The sequence below is a fragment of the Callorhinchus milii genome, unplaced genomic scaffold (genome assembly GCF_018977255.1).
Source record: "Callorhinchus milii isolate IMCB2004 unplaced genomic scaffold, IMCB_Cmil_1.0 Scaffold3, whole genome shotgun sequence".
NCBI classification, from domain to species: Eukaryota; Metazoa; Chordata; class Chondrichthyes; order Chimaeriformes; family Callorhinchidae; genus Callorhinchus; species Callorhinchus milii.
In genome coordinates this window covers 24,082,991-24,108,104 of record NW_024704744.1, presented here as the reverse complement: position 1 = coordinate 24,108,104, position 25,114 = coordinate 24,082,991, and the positions used below count along the sequence as shown (strand labels likewise).

General features: G+C 38.4%; 1 protein-coding gene across 1 annotated transcript; it reads right to left on the bottom strand.

Moving 5' to 3' along the window:
• Positions 1-361: 361 nt before the first annotated feature.
• rab10 (RAB10, member RAS oncogene family) lies at positions 362-24,733 on the bottom strand. Its single transcript, XM_007900460.2, has 6 exons — positions 24,138-24,733; positions 9,775-9,835; positions 7,246-7,384; positions 5,677-5,766; positions 4,242-4,343; positions 362-2,206 (listed from the first exon to the last, which is right to left on the bottom strand). Exons 1-6 carry the CDS (start codon positions 24,262-24,264, stop codon positions 2,123-2,125), a joined length of 603 nt encoding a protein of 200 aa, XP_007898651.1. The 5' UTR covers positions 24,265-24,733; the 3' UTR covers positions 362-2,122.
• Positions 24,734-25,114: the final 381 nt, after the last annotated feature.

The window sequence follows — 25,114 nt, the reverse complement described above, 5'->3', positions numbered from 1 at the left end:
CAAGCTGCTGAATGGCCTTCTCTCCACAGCCTTTAATTCCTTGGCTCCCCTAAACCCAGGCTGTTTCCAAATCCACCTGCAGCCCCTAGTACAACAGTGATCGCCGCTTACTTGAAACCCAAACCCGGACTCTCGAGCGCAGATGGCAGAAATCCGGCCTAACGATTCAACCGTGCTTGTGGTCACTTCCCCACCAGCTCGGAGTCAGGCTCCGCCATTGTTAAGCGCTCTGAGATACTACCCTGTGTGAAGGGCACTGGTAGTGCAATTTGTTGCTGTTTAAAAAGTAAAATCTAATCTTTTTCAGTTCCTAACCCATAAAAACATTCCCCCAGACATCCAAATGAAACTGACCATTCAGTGACCGAGTTCAAACGACTTTAATTCATTGCATTTAATATTTCTGTTAATTTACCAGCATAATATAGGTAAATATACAAGCCAACAATACTCTACTTTCCCAAAATTCAACATTAACATAACAGTAAACATCTAGAAATTTTATTGACAATTTAGTAATATTAGAAGTATTAAACTAAATCTACAGCCTCCAGTGCTGGAGTGGACTGCTAACGAGATTTATTCAATTCTGTTGTTGGTCACCACAAGGTCTACACAATGATCCCAAAGAACTGTACATAAAGGCTAAGCACCACTATATTAGGCAACAGCCCATTAGCGTAAACAAAGAACTGATTACATTGGTTGCCGGTACTTTGTATATTCCCTTATGTTCAGTGGGGATAAAAATTAGGGTGAAAGCAATTTTACACTGAAAAAGGACTGTGCTCAATATATCAGGAACGTAGCCATTCGGTATAGTCTAGGGTCCAAGCTTTGGTTTTTGTCAACTTAATATACATTAAGATCAATCCAGAAAAAGCAGCAAAAGAGCTGCCTGAAACATGCCTTTGATGGACATCACATTGTGCAGCATCCCAACATTTTCACACATTTATAATTCTCATTCATTGGAAAGTAGTCCATTCCAAAAGGTTTTTGAACCATATCACTTGCAAACTTCCAAGAGTCTATGCAGCAACAACCACCTGAAGATCTTAAAAAGCCACAACATTAAAAAAATCCAATCAAGCGATTAGAAAACTGAACACATTTAGCAATTTGAAAGTTATGCAGCAAATAGTAAAACCTAAGAATATATACTTCTAGTGGCTGAAGGGGGGGGGGGGAGGGGGGAACACTGATTAGCAGAACAACCACAAGAAATATACCAAGAGTTCCTGCAAAATGTGACATGCTGATATTGGCAGCATGCAAAGAGCATGTTTCAGGCTACAGCGCTGCTAGCTTATCAGGACACAGTCGACTGCCTTACTCAGAAATCCCCAAATACATAGCCGTCCTGAAATATGTGTTCAGTGGTCCAATTCTGGAGAACTGCACAGTTAAAGAAATGAGAACCACGTCACCCTTGATAAAAAAAATGCAGCTATTACATGCAATAACAAACTTTCAATTTCCTCCTCAATGGAACAGCATAAAACCCGAGAAACAGCATCTGCCGAGAAAGTCTGCAAAACCAGGAAATATTGATCAAGAAATACTGAAGTTAAACAAAAAAACTGTTCCGACATCGACAGCTGTAATGGTTTTGTATCACAGTAATTGTATAAAACAGCCAACTCCAAGAACTGGTCTTCCACCTCAGCAGCTGTTAACATTAACGCCCGTTTCCAATTAAGGCACAAGACAATCAAATCCCACCTACAAAAGAAAGCAGTCTACGGGGTGCCTCATATTTCACTTTTTGCACAAATGTACAAATTAAAAACAAGTACATTATACATGAGAGGAAATTCCACTGTTGTACAAAAAAATTGTTAATTCTAACTTTTATTCTTATACAATTTGCTGAGTTGAAACCATTGTTACTTTGATAATGAATTTTAACTATAATACAACCAAATGTAGTGGTGAGCTGAGCACACACATTTAAAATGACAGTAGGTCACAGACATGATTCTATACATTTTTCAAAATTCGTTCTGTCATCAAGCAGGCAAGATGTAATAACTAAGGGTAATGAAGAGTTTTGTTTTTGTTTTAAATGGGAAAGAACATTTTAGATAGAACGCAAAAGTTGGATTTGCACAGAGAACGTTCAGCTACAGCATTTCTTCAGTCCTGTTACTCCGCCCGTGCTGCTGATATCTACGTTTTCCCTGTCAGGTTCTTTTACAGGAGTCTGGTGGGAGGGGGGTAGAGGAGAGAGAAAGATATAGTGCACAAGTTCAGTAACACTGCAAATGGCATTTAAAAATAAATCCTTCAAACTATATGAAATTTTCGATTAGTTCTATAAAAGGTCTAAGGGTCTGATGAAGTTTGTCCCTTGCTCATTTTAATTCAGTAACTGGTACTCAATACATGCAATAAATTTTATTTGTTCTGAATTAGATTAAATTAGCGCTGAATCCTTTTTTTTAAAACTCTGAAGTTAATAAATTTTGCAGACAGTAGATCTAAATGTAGTTCATATTGATATTGCAGGAGGGAGTCTATAATGAAGTATTAGCCATTCACAAAATCATTCACTTTCATTAATAATGGATGGTGAAAGAGAAAAAAAATCACTGTGCTAAATGTCAAGTAGCCTTTATTAAAACTGCAAAAAAACTCGCAGCTAATATTCAGCATCAACTAATATAATAATGTGTTAGCAGGTGTAAAGTTATTCCAAAGATATAATGGAGGTCAGGAAAGGAATTATACAGTGGAAGAAGGAATTTATCAAACACATTAAAAACATTAATATATAGAACTGAAATTATAATTCAATATCTAACATATATGAGAGTGACCATTTGTGGGAGTTGGGGCTGGAATTTTATCCTCCCCAAGCATTCTTATTTATGCTCTGCTTGCACAGCATGCAAGAAGTGATCTAATAAAACCAAAGTGGGACTTTTTTAAAAAAGTGTATGGGGAGCAGCCTGACAGGAGAGTTTTTTGGTAAATATTGGTTCAACATTCAAACAAATAATACAATAAATTTTTATACAGCACCTTTCACATTAGGATGACATCTCAAAGTACACAACACTACCTGCTGGGCACCTGAAACAAGGTTGCACACTGAAGGAGAGGAGAAAGATGAGCGAAAGTGGTAGATCTCGAAATGGACCTTGAACAGAGGGAGGGTGCGAGTTGGAGAGACTCTAGGACACAATTCTGCAGAGCAAGGTGGAATGGCTAGACGGTATTTCCTGAGTAGCTGAGATGGTAGGTTGAAGGTAACAGAGGTAAGGTAACCGTGGAAAGATTTGAAGATGACACTGAAGATCTTGAATTCAACCCTCAGGAGAATGGGGACCCAATGGAGCTGAGAAAGGATGAGGAAGATAGACTCGCAAAGCTTTCGGTGGGGTGGGGCACGGGCTGCAGGGTTCTGAATAATCTGCAGCCTGTGTAGGGAAAAGCTGGGGAGTCTGACGAGCAGCGGAATAGCAGTCAAGCCTTGGTATGATGAAAAGGTGGACGTGGAAAGAAGTTGTGGAGGAGGCAGACAACGTTACAGAGTTGAGGGAAAGCTAGACTGGTAAGAACAGAGATATAGGGTCTGAAGGACACTTGGGAATCAAACAAGACATTTAATTTCTGCACCAGCTATGCAAGATGGAATGCTCAACTATGTAATTATATAAGCAATCCGCTTTATAACAGGATTCCATTACATCAATTAAATTCTCATAAAAGTTCAACATAATATTGGCTTTCTGCACGTTTTCTGGAAAATAACCATGGTAAGATTTGGAAATTATTCAAGAGACTAAAAGACCTTGTAATTTCCTTTAAAGATTAAGGATATTTCAAATGGATGACTCATTGTTCATTTATTGATAGTTCCTTCCTCATAATGAACTGTTCTAATCTCCTGTATCTTAAGTTGATTCCAATACAAAACCTCTCCTTTTTACAAGTTTATAAATAGCTAGATAGAATATAATTTAATTTTCCAGAGATGAACCCTATTTCAGTCATTTGTGAAAAGCACTTTGAGACATACTCCAGACACAAAAGGTGCTATATAAATGCAAATCTTTGTTTTCTCGTTCCCCCTAAGTGTACAACTATATCCTTAGCTGGAACAGGCTATAACAGATGAAATTGCACAAATCTCTTTTGAACATTTCTGGTTTAACTCTCCAAATTACCAGAAATAAAAATATGTTTATTGATCTAGGTTTTTAACCATGAATTGATGTCAATAACAGAATTACCTTTCGAAGTATATCTTCCGCTAATGTGAGGAATGCTTTCTCAATGTTGATATTAGCTTTCGCACTAGTCTCAAAAAACCTAATCCCATGTTCTCTGGCAATCTGAAGTGAAAAGCATAGCAGAATTAGATAAAATGCAACATAAGTATGGTTAAAGTACATTACAAGTATACTGAACCTAACTGTTTAGATGCCATAAAATGTTTATAACATAATTACCAATTTCTCAGCAAATGGAACTGCAGTATTTACAGCTTGCCTTTGGAAATGGCAGCTGATCAGTCTGTTGAATCAATTTTTAATATTAAATATGGGGATACATTTCGTTATCGTATCATACAGCAGGTAATCCATTTCAGTTAGCAGCAGGTTCCCATAAAAGAACTGACACAATATGAACAAGTAATACTGCACCACTTCACAGCCACATAAATAAATAGCTACAACTTTTTCCTGTGTTAGATAGGAGTCCTGTAACTCAGTGGTTAGAGCACTCGCCTGGCAAGTGAGAGACCTTGGTTTGATTCCTAGCAGGGTGAAACCTTGGGCAAGTTTCTTTACACCACACGCCCAACAATAATCCCCCAAGAAAAAAATAATAAATTGATCACTTCAATCCACGACTGTTTGTGGGACACTGCTGTGCGCAATTGGCTGCCATGTTTCATCCACAAAATATACAGTCAACTCACTTTACAGTATATTCTGTGAAGCGCTTTGAGAAGTCTAGAAGACGTGAAAAGCGCTATAACAAATACAAGGATTATTATTATTAGATAGACACAAAATCATGAAGTCGCACATAATCTTCCAACTCAATCATGCCATCATGTTATTGAAACATTTGAACCGCAGGCTTTTTTTGGGTCATTCAGGTGTTTAAAATATATAGAAAAACAGAAAATTTCCCTGTGTCTGGAATGGAATGTGCACTCTCTCCCCCAGAGGGATGTACCCAACATACTTATTTCCAAAGAATATTAGGTATGAGGTCTATGCTGGTAAGAGCCAAGGCTTTGGGACGCAGAGTTTGTGTTGGGGTGCTGCTGGAATTTAACCATCATTGAGAACACTGTCCAGTAAACTAACCTGGGTAATCAAACAAAACATTGGCTACTCTTAATGACTGGGGAAAAAATAGGTGAAATGAAAAAACCTTTTTAAAAAAGCATTAACCTTCAAACAAAGTCCACATAGTCCTTCCCATATATAAAAAAAATCACTCAACTATTGCTCATTTTCCGTGTAAGAAAAAACAAATCAGCAACTAAACCGCTTTAAGGTTAACCTTAAAGCACTTGCTGACTAGCTGTAACATCAAGCTAAGCAAGCAGGAATTCCCTTCGGTCAGAAAAATTAGTCTTCCCAACAGGTTTGTTGAGTAAGGGAGCAACCAGGCAATGAGTTTCCGAGCCATATAAGCATCCAGGTTTACCTGTTCTCCTTTTGCTTTTGGCACCACTCGCTTGTCTTCCATGTCACACTTGTTGCCTAGCAACATTCTCTCTACATCTTCATTCGCATGCTGAAAAAAAATCAACGTGTTCAATACCGTCACAAGACACTGCGCAAAAAATGAAACCTTTACAAGTTATCTGGATGTTGCACCGAGCATTACTCTGCTTCCGGACTGGTTCGTCAAAGAACTACTTGTCAAGAAACTGGTGGAGTACATTTCAAGCGCTCATACATTACAATGTTGATATTTTCATAAATCAAGTCACAAACGTTGTAGATTTTAAATATTCTTTTTTACAAAGCAACTAGTAGGGGTTTTTCCTTACATACCAATTAAAAAGTTTAAAACCGACGTGAACAACAATTTCAGTAGCAAACAGAAAATTCTTGGATTCATAATTTAGGAAATTAAAACAAATTCAACATTTCCACAATGGTTTGCATTATATTCGTAACATAAAATGTACAGAATGTATTTAGCATTCTTCCTCCACAGTAGTTTGAATTAGAAGAGTAAGATCCTAAAAGAAATCTTATGTTCACATAGTTCTTATAAATGCAACCCACGCAAATGTAAACTGAACACATTCATAGTCTGCCCCTTCGAATCCTGCTGACAAGCTAGACTGGCTGATGGGTCATCAACAGCAACTTTGGAGTGCTGGAGACGTGCCTGGCTCAGGAACCAGCTCAGGAACAAAGGATTGACTTCATTCTGAAATATCACTGCCAGGCACATCTTCATGAAGCCAATTTAGTTCCAAGGAGACCAGAAGTGCCTTGCACCCAAAGACGATAGTCACTAGTTGGTCAGTAGACATCTGATAAGCAAAGGTTTGAGCCCTCACAAGGTGCACCACAGGTACCAGGGATTCCCTGCAAGCTCTTTGAGAGCAGCACATTTCAGCATGAATTTCAAGAGAGCATTGGCACCATCCTCCGGCCTAGATATGTACCCATTGAGTGAAGCTTCATCGAGTTTGAAGTGTGGAGCTTCAGCAGCAGCTGTTCATGTCTGCATACAGATAAAGCCCTGGATATGCACATGCGTGAACCCAGACTCCAGCTAACATCTATCTACCAGCAATTGTTGGCCCCAGCCTCAGTTTCTTACTCAGCTATTTGACAGATATCTGGCTTCAGAGGGGTGGAAGCACCTACTAATATGTGGCATATTCACCCTAACCTATGATTAACAAATGCCTTAAATTCAGCATTTTTGGATTCAGAAACTGTTACCTGTATTCAACAGCCACTTACATTAAGCAATGGTGTTCCATATGCAAAAGAATCACTACGAGTGTCCTTCCAAAAAAATCATGTGTCTAGATCACAGAGCTATTTTCAAAACTAGAGTGCAATGTATCCCAAAATACTAATAATCCCTACATTTAGTACAGTACCTTTCACATTGGGTGAATATCTCAAAGCACTTCACAGGAAATAAAGTGGAGTGACTGTTTTGTGGGTGAATGTGGCACCCAATTTGTACATAGGAAAAGGTTTGCTTCCTGAGGGAATCAAAGTTGCAGAAACATAATCTTACCTCATCTATGTTCCTCAACCATTTGCTGATGTTTTCAAAGCTTTTGGCATTTGTAATGTCATAGACTAGCATGATTCCCATTGCTCCCCTGTAATAGGAGGTGGTGATCGTGTGAAATCGTTCCTGTCCTGCTGTATCCCTTAAAAATAAAGATTTAAATATCAGCAAAAGAACGAATGCTGCTCATTTGTTTATATTATGACTTGAAATTTTGCAGACATTTCCTTAATACACATTTAAGTGTCCAATTAACCTGTCCACATGTGCAGTGTCAAACAGTCAAACAAACCATGGGAATTCGGTGTTCTTAAAACCAATGCTAATTCCAGCTGGAATTTTCAAAAGCATCAACGTCTCTGAATTCAGTACGAAAAGAGCAGAATGCAAATTCACTGTTCATTGAAGCTTTTGACAGTTAAACGTGACAAGGAGAAAAGAGAAAAAAACTACACTCCAACCTTTAGGCCCATTGCAGTAACTTGACCAAAATTGTACACATCTTACTAGAAGGAAACTGAAGCTACCTTCACATTTCTCTTTTTTATTAAAAAACAGATCAGGCTATTAATCATAATCCAATACAATATTACATTTGTATAGAGCCTTCCATGTCGGGAGGACATCCCAAGGCGCTGGAATAAACATTGCAAGCAAAATGAAGAACAATGAAGCTTTTGTGCAGAAAATTGAGTCACAACAGATATGATTGATGGAAAAATTAAGAAAATCTTTACAGGAAAGGGGGAGAAGAACTTCAGTTTCATACTGCCTCACCACCATGAAACATCTAAAACTGCTTCGCAAGTACAGTTATTAATGTTAGGGAAAAACCTTTAATTGGCAAATGCAGCAGTCATTTGAGAGAGCAATGTACCACAATTAGCCATGATGAAAGGGAGAACAATAATTCAAGTAGTTGTGAATGTCTGCTTTGTAATTCATAGTCAACAATAACAATTAAAATTTATATTACACTTTTCAAATCGGGAGAAGTCTTAAAGCGCATCACACAATTGATTCAAGAGCCCAAACTGGAAGCGGTGGGGAGAATTCTAACCTGGAGGTGATGACTGAGGTATACTGCTTGACCCCTGTTATGCTGTGAAACCCTAAATTCAATCCTTGTTTAAAACCTTTCTTTGGAACATTGCCCACTGGTGCTCCACATTTCACCCCCTCTTACAGCTGAAAAACATATTCATGCGGTAGCCATCTCATGGCCAGATTTCTGCTGGCCTCCCTAGCTCCACCCTCATATTATCCAATTCTACAGCCAAAGCCAATGCACATCCCATAGTAAATTTGATCACACATACAAGACTCAGAAGATCCGTACCCAACACTACTCAAGGTCACACATTATGTTTTAAGTCCATCCTTGACAGATCAGAACACAAACTAGACACCAATCTATATTCAAATAGTATCTAATAGCCACAACAATCAGTAAGGACTTCAGTTGGCTTATCTGAGCAGAAAAATAAGTTAGTTGGAGACAGAACATGATTTTGTTTTGTTACTTTGTTTTCAACACTATCTTGCATGAAGGGTGTTATATAAAATGCAAGTAGCTGAAATTGATTCACAATTCTGCTGTCCAAATCCTCACCCATAACCAAACTCTGCATCCCCATCACACCAGGTTCCACTGGCTCATGGATTGATTTCAAGATCCTCACACTCACCTACAATCTGAGTCTACAATGGAAAACACACCCACTCCCTGGGATAGTGTTGTGTTCAGAATAAGATGTGGAACCTCAAAATGTCTAGCCTTACTCAGAAATTGCACCACAGTCCCTTCAAGCTCCATTTCAGGAGTAACTGAGGTTTAAGAGCACCTGGCATTCTACTTCATGGTGTCACTAAAGTGCTTTTGTTGACCACCAAAGGTGTACATTTGTTTCTTTAGCAAATTAGAGCTCAAGGAAGGAACCTTACAATCAGTAAATCAATGATGAACGGGCACAAAGTAAAGATAATCACAAAAGGGGAAGTTTAGGGGAAAAATGTATTTACAGAGGGCTTCCAGAATGTGGAATTCTTAAGCACAAACAATTGAGGCAGTGTCCATAAATTACTTTAAAAAGAAATTAGATACTGGAAAAGGAGGATTACAGGTTACAAGGAATGAACGGAAGTGTGGAATTAGATTCGGTGACTCATGTGAAGAAAACAGACTTGATGAGCTGAACAACCAGCTTCTATAACACGATAACATTCTTCGATTCCATATAAACTAAATATTCCCGTGTATTTAATTGAAAAACAAAATAGAATATTGAGTTGGTCATGTTTTTACAAAAGTATGCACAACTATGATGTGCATAACCCATGAAAAATGTAATTAAGAACACATCTCTTTCGTTACAATTACAAACAAAATTGCAGGATAGCACATGGCCATCACTACACCACCATTAAATAAAAATATAAAACATGTTTCACATCACCACTGGATCCTTTAGTTTACACAATCAACTTCAAGAAAAAGCTAACAGTTTTTTTTAAATATAAGGGTACACTTACCATATCTGTAATTTAATCTTTTTTCCTTGTAATTCCACCGTTTTGATCTTAAAATCAATTCCTGTAATTAAAGACAACACATTTAGAATGTAATGCAGCACTAAGCCCAACTTTCAATATAAAGTCCCTGCAAACACTTCATCTGAAAAGCTATTGGTGGATTATACAGTATTCATATTTTTTTTTAAATCGATCAGGATTCAAAGCTGCTCACATTCAGCCTCATGCATGAAAAGAGACAGATTGTATTTTATTGGGCAGATTACATTTATCTCCTTTAGATTCTCAACAATTGGCCAAACTTAGACCAATAGCACAGAACAGACTGCATTATGAAATACTAATTTTAAGGTTTACAGTTAATTCGATCAACGGCTGAATGTACACAAATGTACTACACAAACATTTACACTAATATTTTTTCAACACAGCAGTGAGTGTAACAATATTATTTAAATTGCTAAATTCCCAATTCAAATATGAATTACCCAGATATGCAGGAATCTGACCCCAAGTCGGACATTCAGTTTCTAATCTACAGAATTTAACAACCAGCGAATGACTCAGCTAATATTTTGTTTAGCAAATAGTAACTATCCTTCTTTTGAATACCCCTAACCTTGTCGAAAGCACAAACTGGTTTCACAAACAGTCATTGATAAGCACGTCTGGGAGGGGAGGATTAGTTCACCTTCACATTATCCCAGTTATATCTGAGTAATTCATATTTGACCCTTCTGGAATTTCCAAATGTGAAGTATAAATCCTGTAGCAGTGGGCCAGAAAACACCAAACCTTGTGGTGTAACTTTGCTGGAACTCAATTGCTTTATTTTAACATCCAATTGTAAAGAATAATTTCATTTGATAGTAACTCAAAGCTCCAATAAAAAAGAATTCTTATATAAATTTAAAATCTCAAAATTCTAGACAGCGAATAAAGATTCACAATCCGTATTGTACACACAGTAACACGTGACACACCAGAGGTTTCAATTTCACCAAGTAGGTTAACAAGGACTTTTGAGGCAAATATTTAGTTAAGCAGCAATAGTTCACTATATACTCGAATTTCATACATTTTATAGATCCTAAAGTATTTTTGAATAAAATCATACATATTCATGGTTTGGGACTATCATTATATGAATGCTCATTGTACCAAAATAAAAGTGTGATGTTAGAACTCTTATGTAGAGTTAACCAATTCAGCATTTTGTAACATTTGTACCCAATGTAAAGAATTGAACAACATCCAGTTTGAAACAGCAAACTGGATCATCTATATTTACCACCCTCCAGAAATAGTTTAACAGATGTTGCACTTGGTGTCAGTCAGCAAAAACTAAATCTATGCCTTATGCAGTCAGATCTCAGCTGCCTATGTGCAAAGTACAACAGACTGTACCCAGTCATTGCACACCATGCAAATTAGTGCAGTAAACCTGCATTCAAACTGTAATATCAAAAGTACATAATGAGGCTTCTTGCATCATAATAAGTTTGCAAACTAGAAGTTGACATTTTTAAAAACATGTTTGAGGATTTCATTTTCCTTTAACAAATACTCACTGGAAAGACATGAACTTAACATTTTTATGAACAAGGGAGTTAGAGAGGAAGGCAAATAACAAGGATAAAGATTTATCTTGTGTACCAGTTCAAATATTCTGTGAGGGACTGCTGTAATGGACATAAAACAACTTGCATTTATATAGCGAGCTTCACTCAGGTTAGTTTTGGAGTGCTTAACAACGGCATAGTTAGATGCTGACCTGGCTAAAATGGGGACGGGGATGAAACTGTAGGCATTATTGAAGAGGAAAGCTTTCAAATGCAATCTGAAGATGGGCAAAGTTCTGGATTCAAAAATTTTGTACGACTGGATTCAGGCAGAGAATTCCAGAGATTCAGGGTGGTTGCCGAAAGCAAGACTGCTGGTGGTGAGCACTAGGTTGAGGGATACCAGAAGAGCAAAAGGTAGAGGAGTGGGGTGCAAGCAGATTGGAGAGGTGGGAAGATGCGAGGGCACAAAATGGTTAGTACATAAATATGAGGATTCTGAAATCAATCTGCTCTGCAACAGGTGGGAACAAGTTTGGTAGGGGTTAGGACATGGGCAACATAATTTTGAATCTGTTGGACTTCGTGAGTTGTCATTTAAATGGCATTGAAAGAAAAACCCAGACCAAAACTTTAGGATGGAACAAACAATAGAACAAGAGGCACATATTTAAGAGTTGTAAAGGGCAACTGCAGGACAAATACCAGGTAGGTGTTCTGGATGATAGGATTGGATGGTTCAAAGAACACCAATCCGACCATCCCATCATCAAAACGTAGCTTGATGGAGTAATAAGGGAAAGGCGGGTGGATTTCTGGATGGATGAGATCAGATGGCCCAAAGAGCCTTTTTCATTCAAACCAGTCTTATGACCCCTTACAAACCATTACTCGAGAAGGCTACTTGTAAACCACCTCTTAAAATATCTCTAGTGGGGAATAATGCACAATTCCATAGATTCTTTCTTGTGGAAAGAAGTGTACATTCAAGGTGAGGATTTTAATGTACCAAGCAAATTTCAGGGAGTATTTATACAGATTTCAGGAAGTATTTATACAGATAAAGCATTCAGTTACAGCATAACGTAAAACCTCATTGGTAAATCTCCCCAATTAATCCCAAATTTATCTTTATATCTTTCACCTTACAACAGCTCTCACTGCAATAACGTGCTCATTACCATTATCTACTGGGTGAGCCAGTCGATTTGTGCCTGTTGCGATATGGATTTACACCAACAAACAAGAATCCACACATTGATTACTCTTAATTAATTTAGTTACATATACTTATCCTAGTCTGGTATGGAACCAAAGCCAGGTTCCAGAAATGAAAGCGCTCTCATCCAGCATGTTCCACGATTCCCTACACAAAATAAAGATGTTTCTTCACACCTAATGCTATCATAAGGCCATAGGTGAAAAAACCATGTGCCTTACAAAAATTCACTTCTCTGACTCTCCATAATGGCATTTGTATTTGCATTTATTTTCTAAATTGGTCCCACCAAATCACTCTGAAATTTACAATAACGTGCATTTATATAGCATCTTTCACACAAGATAATGTCAGAGTGTTAATTTAAAATGAATATTGAGAAAGTTAGTAGAATGATCAATGACGAAAGTAAATGAGCACTAGATCAAATGTGATCTAATCAAGGAGTCAACATTGCTCTGTGAAAGCAAGATCATGTCTATCTAATCTAAAAAATTCTCCGACTGAACACAGAAGTGATAATAGATCAAGTCAGTGGTAAGGATTTCCAGAAGTGGTTTGATAACAATGGGCAGAATGAAGGGCCTTCTTCTGAATCTCTTCTTGCCTTGTGTTAAGAGGTGTCCCTGCTCGGCATTATGCTCCACCACCTTCAAACGCTCTGGGACACTACCCCTGATTGAAGGGCGCTATATAAATGCTGGTGTTGTTATAAGTGGGCAAAGCACTTGATGATCATCAAGGTTTTAAAATCAAATGATAGAATTGCTTCAATAGTCTACTTCTGTTCTGAAATACAGGGGGTTGGTATCCAACAACAAATTACATTTGTATCTAGGTTACTTAAGTAGAATAAAAATAATTTTACCAGTTCCTTCTTCAGTTGAACAGTCAAATCCCAAGCTTAAATTCATTTGATTTAATGGTTCTATATTAGTTTGGGATTGAGAAGCCCAGTACTAATCATGGCCATGGATCAAGCCTACAAAAGTACTGTCAACTCAGTCCACTTATCCAGAGAATCTGCAAAAGCTTCTGAAACTAAGACATGGAGGAAATAAAATAAATAATGCCTGTAGTTGATCTAGCGCACATCAGGAGCCAACTCAAAGTACTTGACAGGATTTACAGTGTAGAAAGAAGTCTCTCCCATTGTCCTGACCAACAATCCACCACATAAAAGTGGTCATTCATTCATGGATCATTGTGGAACATTGTTGTATGCAAATTGGCTGCCACATTCGACCTACAAAGTACTACATAATAGGGTCACTACATGTTACAATAAATCCTATGAAGCATTTTGAGGGATTAACAACTTGCATTTATATAGAGCCCTTCGGGCAGAATAGCATCTCAGAGTCCTTGAGACATCCATCTGACATAAAAGACGTTATATCAAATGCAAGGATAATTATTCCTGGAAAGTGTAATGATCACTCTGAAAGAGAATGTGACAGCCGTTGCCCACAAACAGCCATGAAGTGAAAGACCAATTTTATTTAGGGAAATGTTGGCCAGGCAACGAGAGAATCTCCCTTCTCTTTTTGGAAGAGTGCCATGGGTTTTAACATCCACCCGAACAGGCAGATGGGACCTTAGTAATGACTGATTTGAAGGATAGCACTTCCAACAATGCATTACATCCTCAGCACTGCAGTGTCAGCATAGACTATGACCTCAGAGGTAATAGTACAAAAAAATCGCAAAAGACTTCTGCATACAAAAGAGACCAATTTGATCACAAGGAATAGAAACTCCAAGATATTAACAGAAGCATAGTAACTTAGTCTGTCAAGTACCCAAGAATTAGTTAATGTGTACGTTAACTGTTAACTGATCAGTAACATCATGGAAACTGAAAGACAGTCTATGTTGCAAGGTTTGATAAGCAGCACACTTTTCTTGTAACACACTGGGCATCAGTGAAATTTATTTTGGGGGTAGACGTAAACCTGTAAAGGGTATTCCTTACATTGCTTCTCAAGTACTTATGATATTTATCACCTTGTTGATAAGCACTTCCTTATTACCTCAAAACCCTTCACAGAATATACCATAATGAATGGACTGCATATTTTGCGCAGACAATTGCATACTGCAGTGTCCCACAGTTATGGATTGAGTGACCAAATTATTATAATTTTTTTAAGGAATCATTAGCCCAGAAAGCAATCCGCCAATTGACTAGCAATCAGGTTCCTACTTACTGCTTGGTAAACAGAGGCGTGTGGAGTAAACAAACTTGCCTAAGATTTCACCCTGCCTGAGAATCAAACCTGGATCCTCTCGCTTGCGAGGCGAGTACTCTAAACCACAAAGCTACAGAACTCTTTTCCAAGGTCTACTGATGGAAGCATTTTCTAACAGAAGATATCTCCTAGAAAAGTAAACAAAGGTCTCAAGCTGTTATTCTCGTTAGATACAGAGAAGCTAAAAAGGATATTGAATGTCAGATGATCAAGAAGTCAGGGTGTAAACTCAGGCAGTGTCGTCCTTTCCAGACCTCATACTCAGGAAACATGCTACAGCACACACAGAATGGAGTCCCGCCCTGAAACAAATGCAGCATGACAGATGTTTGGCACCTCGTTTAAGTACACCTGAAGTAAATGTAACCCAAAAGTTAGGTCCTCAAGTCAATAGATATCCGCCTTCGCACCTTGCCTCAGGAAATTTTGAGTAATCCCAATAATCTCAACAATGAAGACAAGATACGGTCATAAGAATCCATCTCTTTTCATACAAGATGACAAACAAGCCCTTTGCTTGTTTTTGTTTCACATCTAGAAGACGTGAAAAGTGCTACGTCAAATGCAAGGATTATTATTATTATTGTGATGCAATTCTATATTCTAGATTGCATAGAATGTCTCTACAGAGTTGCTCACAATCCTATCTCAATAATGTGAAACTATGCGAGTTCAAAGTTCTCATATGGGACCTGAACCCACAACCTTCTGAGGCAAGAGTGCTCCCATCTGAACCAGGCTGACACTGTATTTGTAGCTTTGATTCTTGTTGGTTGAACCTTAAAAACTTCCCATTCGGATTTGCATGCATTTGAGATTCAAGTCCCTGTTCTAACAGGGTTCCACATATCTACAAGATGCAATTGCATCATGAGTAACATCATCGCCCAAGGTTGTGAGTTCCACGAGTAAGCGGAACCACACCTGAATGGGACTGACATTTTCCAAAAGGTAGAGCAAAGCAAAAATGCCACCTGTTAGCACCTGCAGTAGGGCAACAAGCAACATACTCTTGCCTCTGAGTAAGAAGGTTGGGACTTAGATTCATATAATCTAAGGTGAAACTCCAATGCAGTACTTGGGGGCGGGTGTTGTATTGTCGGAAGTGCCATCCTTCAGATGAGACTTTAAACTGACCCGCTGTTTACTCATTCAGGTGAATGTTAAAGATCCCATAGCACTATTCGAAAAGAAAAGGGAGTTACTCCCAGTGTTCTGGCCAACAAACCCCCAAGTAAAATTGGTCACTCACTCCATTGCTGTTTATGAGACATTGCTGAACATAAATTGGCTGCCGTGTTTTGCCTGCAAAATATAGTCAAACCACTTTATAGTAAGAGGGATATCCCAAAAGCAATGTCTATTTATTTTGTGAAGAATGGCAATTGTTTGGATATTGAATAACGTACAAGATACTTGTATATACCTGAATTTATATATGAATTTCAAGATAGGTCTTGTAATGGGCGGTCGGCAGCAGCGGTTAACGAAGAGAATACAGAGGAAGTTGCTGAACTGATCCACAAAGATCGACACAACACTTAGCGTGAGTTGAGTGAGAGTCTCAGTATCGATCATCATATCATAGATGAGTATTGATAACCTTGGTTTGTGCTCGGTGGGCTCCATAAATGTTAACAGTGTTTCACAAGGAACTCAGAAAGACCATTTGCACATAATTTCACTGTAATGGTGACTTTATGGAAAAATAACTGCATCGGTGTATTTAAAAAAGCTTCTTTTGTGTCTACGATAAGGTTTGTAAGTTAACAATTAAAGAATTTTGAGAAAGTAGAAAGGAGGCATTACTTTTGGGGTGGTCTTCATATATTCCGTGAAGCGCTTTGAGATGTCTCAAACACGTGATAAGGTGCTATATCAAATGCGAGCATTATTATTAAAATCGAATGACTCAGAATCATATCCTCGTTCAAATTTTGAAGAAAGGCCCAATCAAGTAACCACTCTGTGAATCCCTGTATGGTTTCATAACCAGTATCATCATGTAATATTACAACCTTGATTTCAAAAGATTTGGGAAAATTGATGGAATGTGTACAGTTCAAGATAACCTGGGGAGTTTGCACTCAACACAATCCGTTAATGCTTGGACTCTTGGAAGTTTGATGGTAAAAGATGACCTGGACCAGTTGGAAGCACGTTTGCCTCTGAATCAGTGGGTTCCTAGCCCCAAACTGAGCCTTTGAACTCAGTCTACCTTGGCTGACACTCCAATATAGTGCTGGGGGTGCACTGCATTGTTGGAGGTCCAATCTGCTTATTCAGGTGATTGCAAGAATGTAAGGTGACACCTTTAAAAAAAGAGAGAGAATCCCATGGCTCTATTGGAAAAAAAAGGAGTTTTGTCCAGTGTTCCAGCCAATGTACCCCAAGATAAAAAAGGGGTCATTTGTCAGATATTGCTGTGCACATGTCATCTGCCACATTCACCTACAAATACAGACATTTCAAGATACGGAAAATTTTGTGAAACGCTTATTGCTTTTAAGCAAAAAAAAGGTTAAAATGATTAGAACCCTCATTCCAATAACTCAAGGTCAAACCCCAATATAAAGGTACCACCATCTAATTTTGGTGCCGCGATTATAAAAGTGATTTACAAGCAATTCTGGGAGAAAATTCTTGAGATTCCACAATCATTTCAATAATTCCTGACTTGTAATTGGACTACTGGCTTGAAAAACATTTCAAGTTTTTAATTTTTCTCTAGCATTCCTGAATACAGAAAATCATGCTTTTGCTCAGCACAATACAATGGCAAATTCTGCACAGCAATGACCAACAAACAGCTATGAAGTGAATAACCACTTTAGACGGGGAATTGGTCGGTCAGGACATTGGAAGAGTTTCCCATATCTTTTTGAATAGTGTCATGGGATCATTAACGTGCACCTGAACAGAAAATGGGGGCCTCAGTTTAGTGTCTTTATCCACAGCCTGGCACCTTCAAAAATGAGATGCCTCTCCAGCATTGGACTCAAGTGCTAGCCTGGTTTAAATAAGAAACAAATTTTACTAGGTTGCTTGAGTAACTATATAACTTCAGTGCTCAGGTTTACCAAATGGCCATCGGATAGGGTGAGCCAAAGACTAATAATATAAACATTAAACCTGAAGCAAAAAGGTGAATTGGTAAGTCACAGTAAATTTAAGAAATTTACCAAATATAAATAGTGCAATGATGAAACAGAAAATACAGAAATAGAAGAAACAATGTTTATATCTACATTGTTATAGTAACGCTTATCCAAAGCACGACATAATAATAATCCTTGCATCTGATATAGTGCCTTACGGAATGAAATAGGAAAACTAATTATTCAGGCGATGTGTTCACTAAAATATTAAAGTACTGTTGTAGTCCCCTCAATGAACTTGTGGCACTGACTATTGAATACAAAGCCATACAGATCAGAAGAATGCAAGTTCAAATGAAGGCCTATGCTGAGTTTGCCGGATTAGAAAGAAGTCAGTCAGGGTTCCTATCGTTATGCAGAAACCCCAACTGGAAAGTTCATGCGAGGGCATCAGATGAGGGTCTAGCTTTGATGTCAGCCCAGCTCATTTTCCTCCTCCACAATCCCATGGTGGAATAATCTGTCAACACTCACTTAATGGCCCCTTTGGGAGAAAATACTGGAGGACACTTGGAATGCAAAGAACTGTGTCCCAGTAGAAAGAAAAAGGAGGCCATCCTTCTGGGGAGGAAAAGGGCATCAAGTCAATAGTCAAATATTTCCAGATTTTAGGCTATAATATTTTTCTTTATTTACAAACAGATTTCTACCAAATCAAATGCACACAAATCACCAGACAAGCAAGTTAAAAACTTTTTAAAAAGCAACATAAAATGCCAATACGGTATGGGCATTTTGGAAAATATAACCTACTTTACTAAATGTTAAGACATTGCACCAACATTACACAATGAAAGTGAAACCCCAAGTAAAATCATGGGAATTAAGTGTCAATACTTTGTACATACAACAACTTGTATGGTTGAACTGTACAAGACAAACATTTTAGCTTGAATTTGGAACCCATGCTTATAGTAAGAAGTCTATATCGTATTAGCAAGACATTTTCTACAGATATATTAAGATTTGAAAGCGCAATCTCAATCGAATCTCAACTATTTCTTCCATGAGAAATGTTATTTGATCATTTCATCAAGCAGAAAATTACTGAACTTGAGGAAGAATAACAGATACTAAACTCAGATATGTACTCACATCTCAGCAAAACATGAATAGAACAGACTTATTATAGCGTTAGAAACAGACCATGAACACCAAAGCTCTCGTGATCATAATGTAGTTTCACCTGACAACAGCACACATGAGAGTTCTAAAATAAGAACAAGAAATCTGGAGTTGAAGTACAGACTAATGAGAGGAACTGAAGACACCAAAAACTAAGTTACAGATACAGTATGCGCAGGTTTCCAAATAACTGCACAATTAAGAAATCCCTCCTCTCACAAAAGTACTATTTATGCTGTGATTTAGTTTAATAGATTATGGTGGACATCATGAACTTCAAACAAATGTCAATTTTTCGTATATAACCCAACCCATTGAGTGTTCAGCAGGTGACCCTACCGGGCAATTTCTCTTTCCTCACAAAATACCCATACAAATGCATTTTTAGAAGAGATTATTACAAAGGCATCAGCAGCGACAACTTTAGCTGGTTTTTCCCTTCTGCATCCCAGGTACAGAAATAGTACTGACCATCATTACCCTGGTTGAGATCAGCAAATTCCTAAGCCAGGCAGGACTGCAGTATTCCTGCACACTGCTGACAACAGACCGACCAGCCTATCTCATCAGCAGGGCTTGGAGAGGAAGCCTGGTCACTGGCATGAGGGATTCTTCCCACTTGGCTCCTGTTAACCCTCTAAAATCCTAAAGTTAGGCTTGTCCTAGTTACACAACCAGTAGGAAGCTTGTCATATGCTCTCAATGACTCTTAAGCTTGGCAATGGGTTTTGTATGCGTCAGACACCCAGCTAACCAAAACAAATTCCATCTGTATCTTCTTACTTCCGGTTCTAGCATCAACTAATCCAGCTCAGTTAACTCTCTTCCCTCCCCTCACCCTGACCATTTCCCCCCTGCTCGGGTCCCGACCCAACTGTCCAGCACCTTGGGATGTCCTCCCGACGTGAAAGGCGCTCTATCAAATGCAAGGATTATTATTATTATTAGTCACTTCAAGGCCCGTCCCTTCTCAACCCTTCATAAAAAAAGAACTTATTTAATCAAACATGTCTTCTTCCCACCTTGCCTAGTGACCTACATCATCCAAATAAAGTGCTTCAAATCAATTTTCCTATGTGAAAAACGCTAAGTGCAAATTGGTGTTCTTGAACGTGAAAAATGTGCATTACCAACTCCTCTAATTCGACTTCCTTTCCGTACTCTCCAAATTTCTATGATTTGATTCTGAGATCACTTTTTCGAGTCTTGCTTTACAAAATCTCACCACTTTTTGTAAGAAATGTATTCTTGCCTGAATCCTAATCAGTTTTGTCTTAATGTCATATATGGTGAATCGTAGTAAACTAAAATTGAAAAGTGAATTTATAGATTGAACTCATTAAAATCATTGTTCAGTACATTCATTGGGCCCTATTTATCCTCAATATTTTATATCGCACTGCTAAAATTAGCAAGACATGTCATTTCAATATGTTGATCTCTAAAAGCCATTCATTGATACACCATTTTTTTAAAAAACTTTTAAGAGTTCATAGTACAGCAATAGTAATGCTATGCTACCTCTTCAATGTTGTTGCAAGATAAAAATATTTAATGAAAGGCCTTGTACCCATTTAATTTTAGAAAACCAACATCATTCTCAGAAAGCTAATCTTCCTTTCAACTCTTCCAGCTGTTAATTACCCTCGGCATTAAAAACAGTTTTCTTGGGTCTGTCTTAAAATTACTTCCACCGCCGCTTCCCTTTATCTTTCGGCCTATGACCACAACTGAAAGTTTTATTCAACATTTACTTTCTCTACCCTACATATCTCTGTATGATTTCAAGTGTTAATAGCCCTAGTACATGTATATGTCAAAGCTCAATACAGATGCATTCTTAAAAATAAAGTTACGACTGTGGAAACCTAGTTGTTATGAATCACCTTTTTATCTCATCAAAAGAATGAATGTTAGCTGAAGAATCTTAGCAGAGTGGCCATTTTAATAAACGTTTATAATGTCAATAGCAGAAAAACTGCTATACAGTTATTAGTTTTAACCTCTGTCATTGGAATAGTATTTCGACAGTTTCAGCATTTTGCTAACTCCAATTCCACCCTCTGCCCCCATACCTCCATGCTAAACAAGCAAACATGAACAAGCAGACTTCCACACTGCCTTCTCACAGAGAAAGAGCTCATAAAAACTAAATAGAAAAATATAATCTTAAACATTCAAAATGTCTAGTGTGACACTGAACCAAACGAAACATTATAAAAAGGCTAAAATGCAATACAATACCAGCTTTCAATGCTCAAAACAATACACAAGAGTCCAACTGTCAAGTTGAAGACAACTTATTACTTTTCTGAATGTGCAATAAAATCATTGCTTGGACAACATAGAATAGACTCCCAATAAAACCTTAATTAGACAAAATAGGTTTTAAGTTCTCTGAATTACCATCTCACTGAAAATAGCTGTATTTTTGCAATACAAACTACAAAGGAAACTTGGCACCACTTTCAAGCAGCATTCTTCACTTGGTGGTTTCCTACCAAAATTGCTCAATTTATCTGATCCTTTACCCACACCAACCATGAATTCTTAATTGCTTTAGGTTTATTAAATGAAGCAAAACTAGAAGGTCAATTCAGTATCTATGACAATTTCCCAAGATTTATTTTCGATCCACAAACTGTTGAGGATATTTTCTTTTAAAAATCCAAGTAGAATACAGGGATAGGAGTCAGCTGTTAGTTCTTTCTGAACCTCAACTGAATATTCTCCATGGTTTTAATCCATCACAAAATTATTTTTTACACAACACCAAAAGCTGGAAATAAGCAAATTCTGGATTGTGTTAGCAAAACATGCTATTCCTTACAGAAATTTATACTCACAATAGTATGGCTACCGAGTACATTGCTGCACTTTAGCTTAACATCAAGACAATGCTGGCTACAAAAAAGGAAAGGCACCACCCAATGCAATAATTGGAATTTCTGAAACATTTACATCAGCTTTTTCAAAAAAAAGAAAAATTTGTTTGGCCACCATTCAATATTTTTCACTTATTGGAACTCACAACACCAATTTGGTCTTGTAGCAATTTCACAAAATTAAAGGAATTTGCTTAATCTGATTTTTGCAAAACTGGAGTACTCCAAATTCCACCCATTTCAAAATAATCACCCTTCACTTCCAATATGGACTCTAATCAACCAGTTTTATAGTAAGACATTGAAATACAAAGCTCTACATAAATAACATGGGCTCCAATAATAACTGCATTAATACAAGCATCTCAAAAGCAATTCATATTTATATCCAAAACAACATAGAGCAACTTGCAATTTATATTCCATGGAAGCAGTGGCGATTTAAACCACTGTTAACTGAAAACAGCCAATCTTTGTTGAATTACACTGAACATCCGGAGACCCACCCAACCATACCTTTTTTGTACAAAATTCAGCACCACCTCGCCATCGCGCAGCTTTCTATGAGTTGCTTTTAACTCTTACAAAGCTGATCAAACATTAAAAATAAGGAACTACCGTAGAAATTCCCATAGACTCAATAGCAAAAACGTACAATATGAACCCAAAGTAATAATAATTTTTACATTTCGTACAGCACCTTTCACATCGGAAGGATGTCCCAAAGTGTTTCACAAAATAAAGTATCACTGAATCTAACCACACTATGGTTTCCACTTCCGAATACATTTTAAAAACATGAGAACATGATGCATATGTACTTTCACTTGCATTGTCAAATATATTTAAACTATTGACAATTTAATTAAAACAATAATACCTAATTATAAAGGAAAAGTTTTTTTTAGAATTTTCCAGTGCAGTACAAATGTACAGATCAGTATTGTGTTCAGATGCAAACATATGCTTTGCTACTCTGCAAGGAACCCAATAGCATTCAAGATTCTCTCCACCCAATCAAAATGGATAATGTGGATGTACAGTAATACCAACTTACAGTATATAGACTTGACACAAATATCCTCTAAGCCAACAGGATTGTGCTATTATCTAAACAGGATATATTACAGAGTACCAATTAACTATAGGGTTAACTGTGAAAAGAGACTTCAAAATTTAAAGCTAAAGATTCCACTGCCTCAACTTTTTTTTAAAATCCGATTATAGTGTGTCTGGCATGTTTTAGAGAATTACCAACAAATGAAATGATACATGGTGAGAAACCCTAAGATACGATTTAGATCACTGAAGTGGGCTGACTTCAACTGAGGAGCAACAAAGTCACAATAGAGTTATGGTCAAGTGAGAAATGTATCAAAGTCTCTCATCTTGAACTGACATTACATTTTTAATTTGAGTTCGACTTCAACTTTGGGCCGAACGTTTATGCCATTGATGGAAATTAGACCTATTCTGAAGTTGAATTAGTATATTTGAAACCACACATATTTTTTAATTAGCTCAACAGTATTTAGCCATTCGTATGCTGTATTAGTTTGTACATTTACATACTGTATTGCCACCCCCAAAAGATCCTGAAGGGTACACCATATTTTCTGCCGTGAAGCTGGAGGGGACGTGGGGGATTTCCTGTTGACACATCTATCTCGACAGCAGGAAAAACCCACAGCTTCACGGCAGAAATCACTCTTTAAAACAGGGAAAACCCTAGCAATGGTGAAACGCATTTTTTTAAAAAAGGAACTTCTTACTCATCTGATGCTCAACATAAAGAATAAACGCCCAATGCCCGACAAGAAAAATTATAACGCAACCAGACAAAACACAACCATTATCCAGGCATATTAAAATACTGCAAATGTATCGCAATGCAAGGACTCTGCACTATCATTATAACAATGACATATTAAAACAACTGGCCTGGGTGTCAGGTCACTGTGTGGATCGAGCTCTTATTTGAAGGGAGTGCTACGTTAGGTCAAGGCCCAGGGATGAGCGCCGCCGCCCAACACCGGCTCTTTTCTCTCATCCTTGCACGAAAAGAGACAGCGGAGAAATGCAGCAGAGAGTCGAGAAGCTGCGCTCCCGCGGTCCCCGCCCGCCCGCCCACCCGCCGGGCCGAGCCTCACTCACTCACTCACCTATTGTAGAGATAAAAGTGGTGTTAAAGGCGTCGTCCGAGAACCTGAAGAGGACGCAGGTTTTGCCCACCCCGGAGTCTCCGATCAGCAGCAGCTTGAAGAGCAAGTCATAGGTTTTCTTCGCCATAATCTCTCTCGCTCTCTCTCTCTCTCTCTCGCTCTGTCAGTCGGTCGGTCGGTCGGTGTCTCTGGGGGGGGGGGGGTTCAGTGCCGCGGAGAGTTTGTCTTACAAAAAAGAGAGGAACAAAATGGCGCCTCTGTGCTACTCACACTTTACCACCGCTTCCACCGCAACAAGTTACATGCTACGGTTTCTTTTTACAACCCCCTCCTCCTCCCCCCCCCCCCAAAAAAAAAGAAACCGACAGACGGACTAATCGTCCTCCTCTCGCTCGCTTTCTCTCCCTGATATTTTTTTTAAAAAAAACTTTTGTTTCACTTCGCTAAGACATTCGGTCGGCGACCGCGGAGGAGAGCTCACTCGACGTCAATACATATCCCCTGTGTGAGCGAGCGAGCGAGCGAGTCTCTCCCCGCCGGGCCTGTCGTTCAACGCGCTCCTCAACCACGCTCACTGCCGCCGGATGTCCCGCCCGCCGCATGTCGGCTGTCAAGTGCCCAACGCCTGACTGGACGTGGAGGGTTTGGGCCTCGTGATTGGTCACTTCGTGCGTCAATCTAAATAAGACTCCTTCCCCCCCCCTTCCTATCCTGCCAGCGAGTTTGGTTGTCCTTTGTGTGGGGTTCGGTCGCACCTCATCCTGGGAAGTTGGACTCGATTATGTCATTAGGGCGTGATCGCGCATGCGCCAGCGATAAAGTGGCTCAGACACACATGCACACACACCAACACACCCAGTCATACACACAGAGAAGCAAAGGGGACAAGGGATTGGTTTTGTGGGTGTGTGATTGCTTTTGAAAGATTATGGATTCAATAAGAACACCTGTCACTAACACCTTTCTGAGTGCATTGA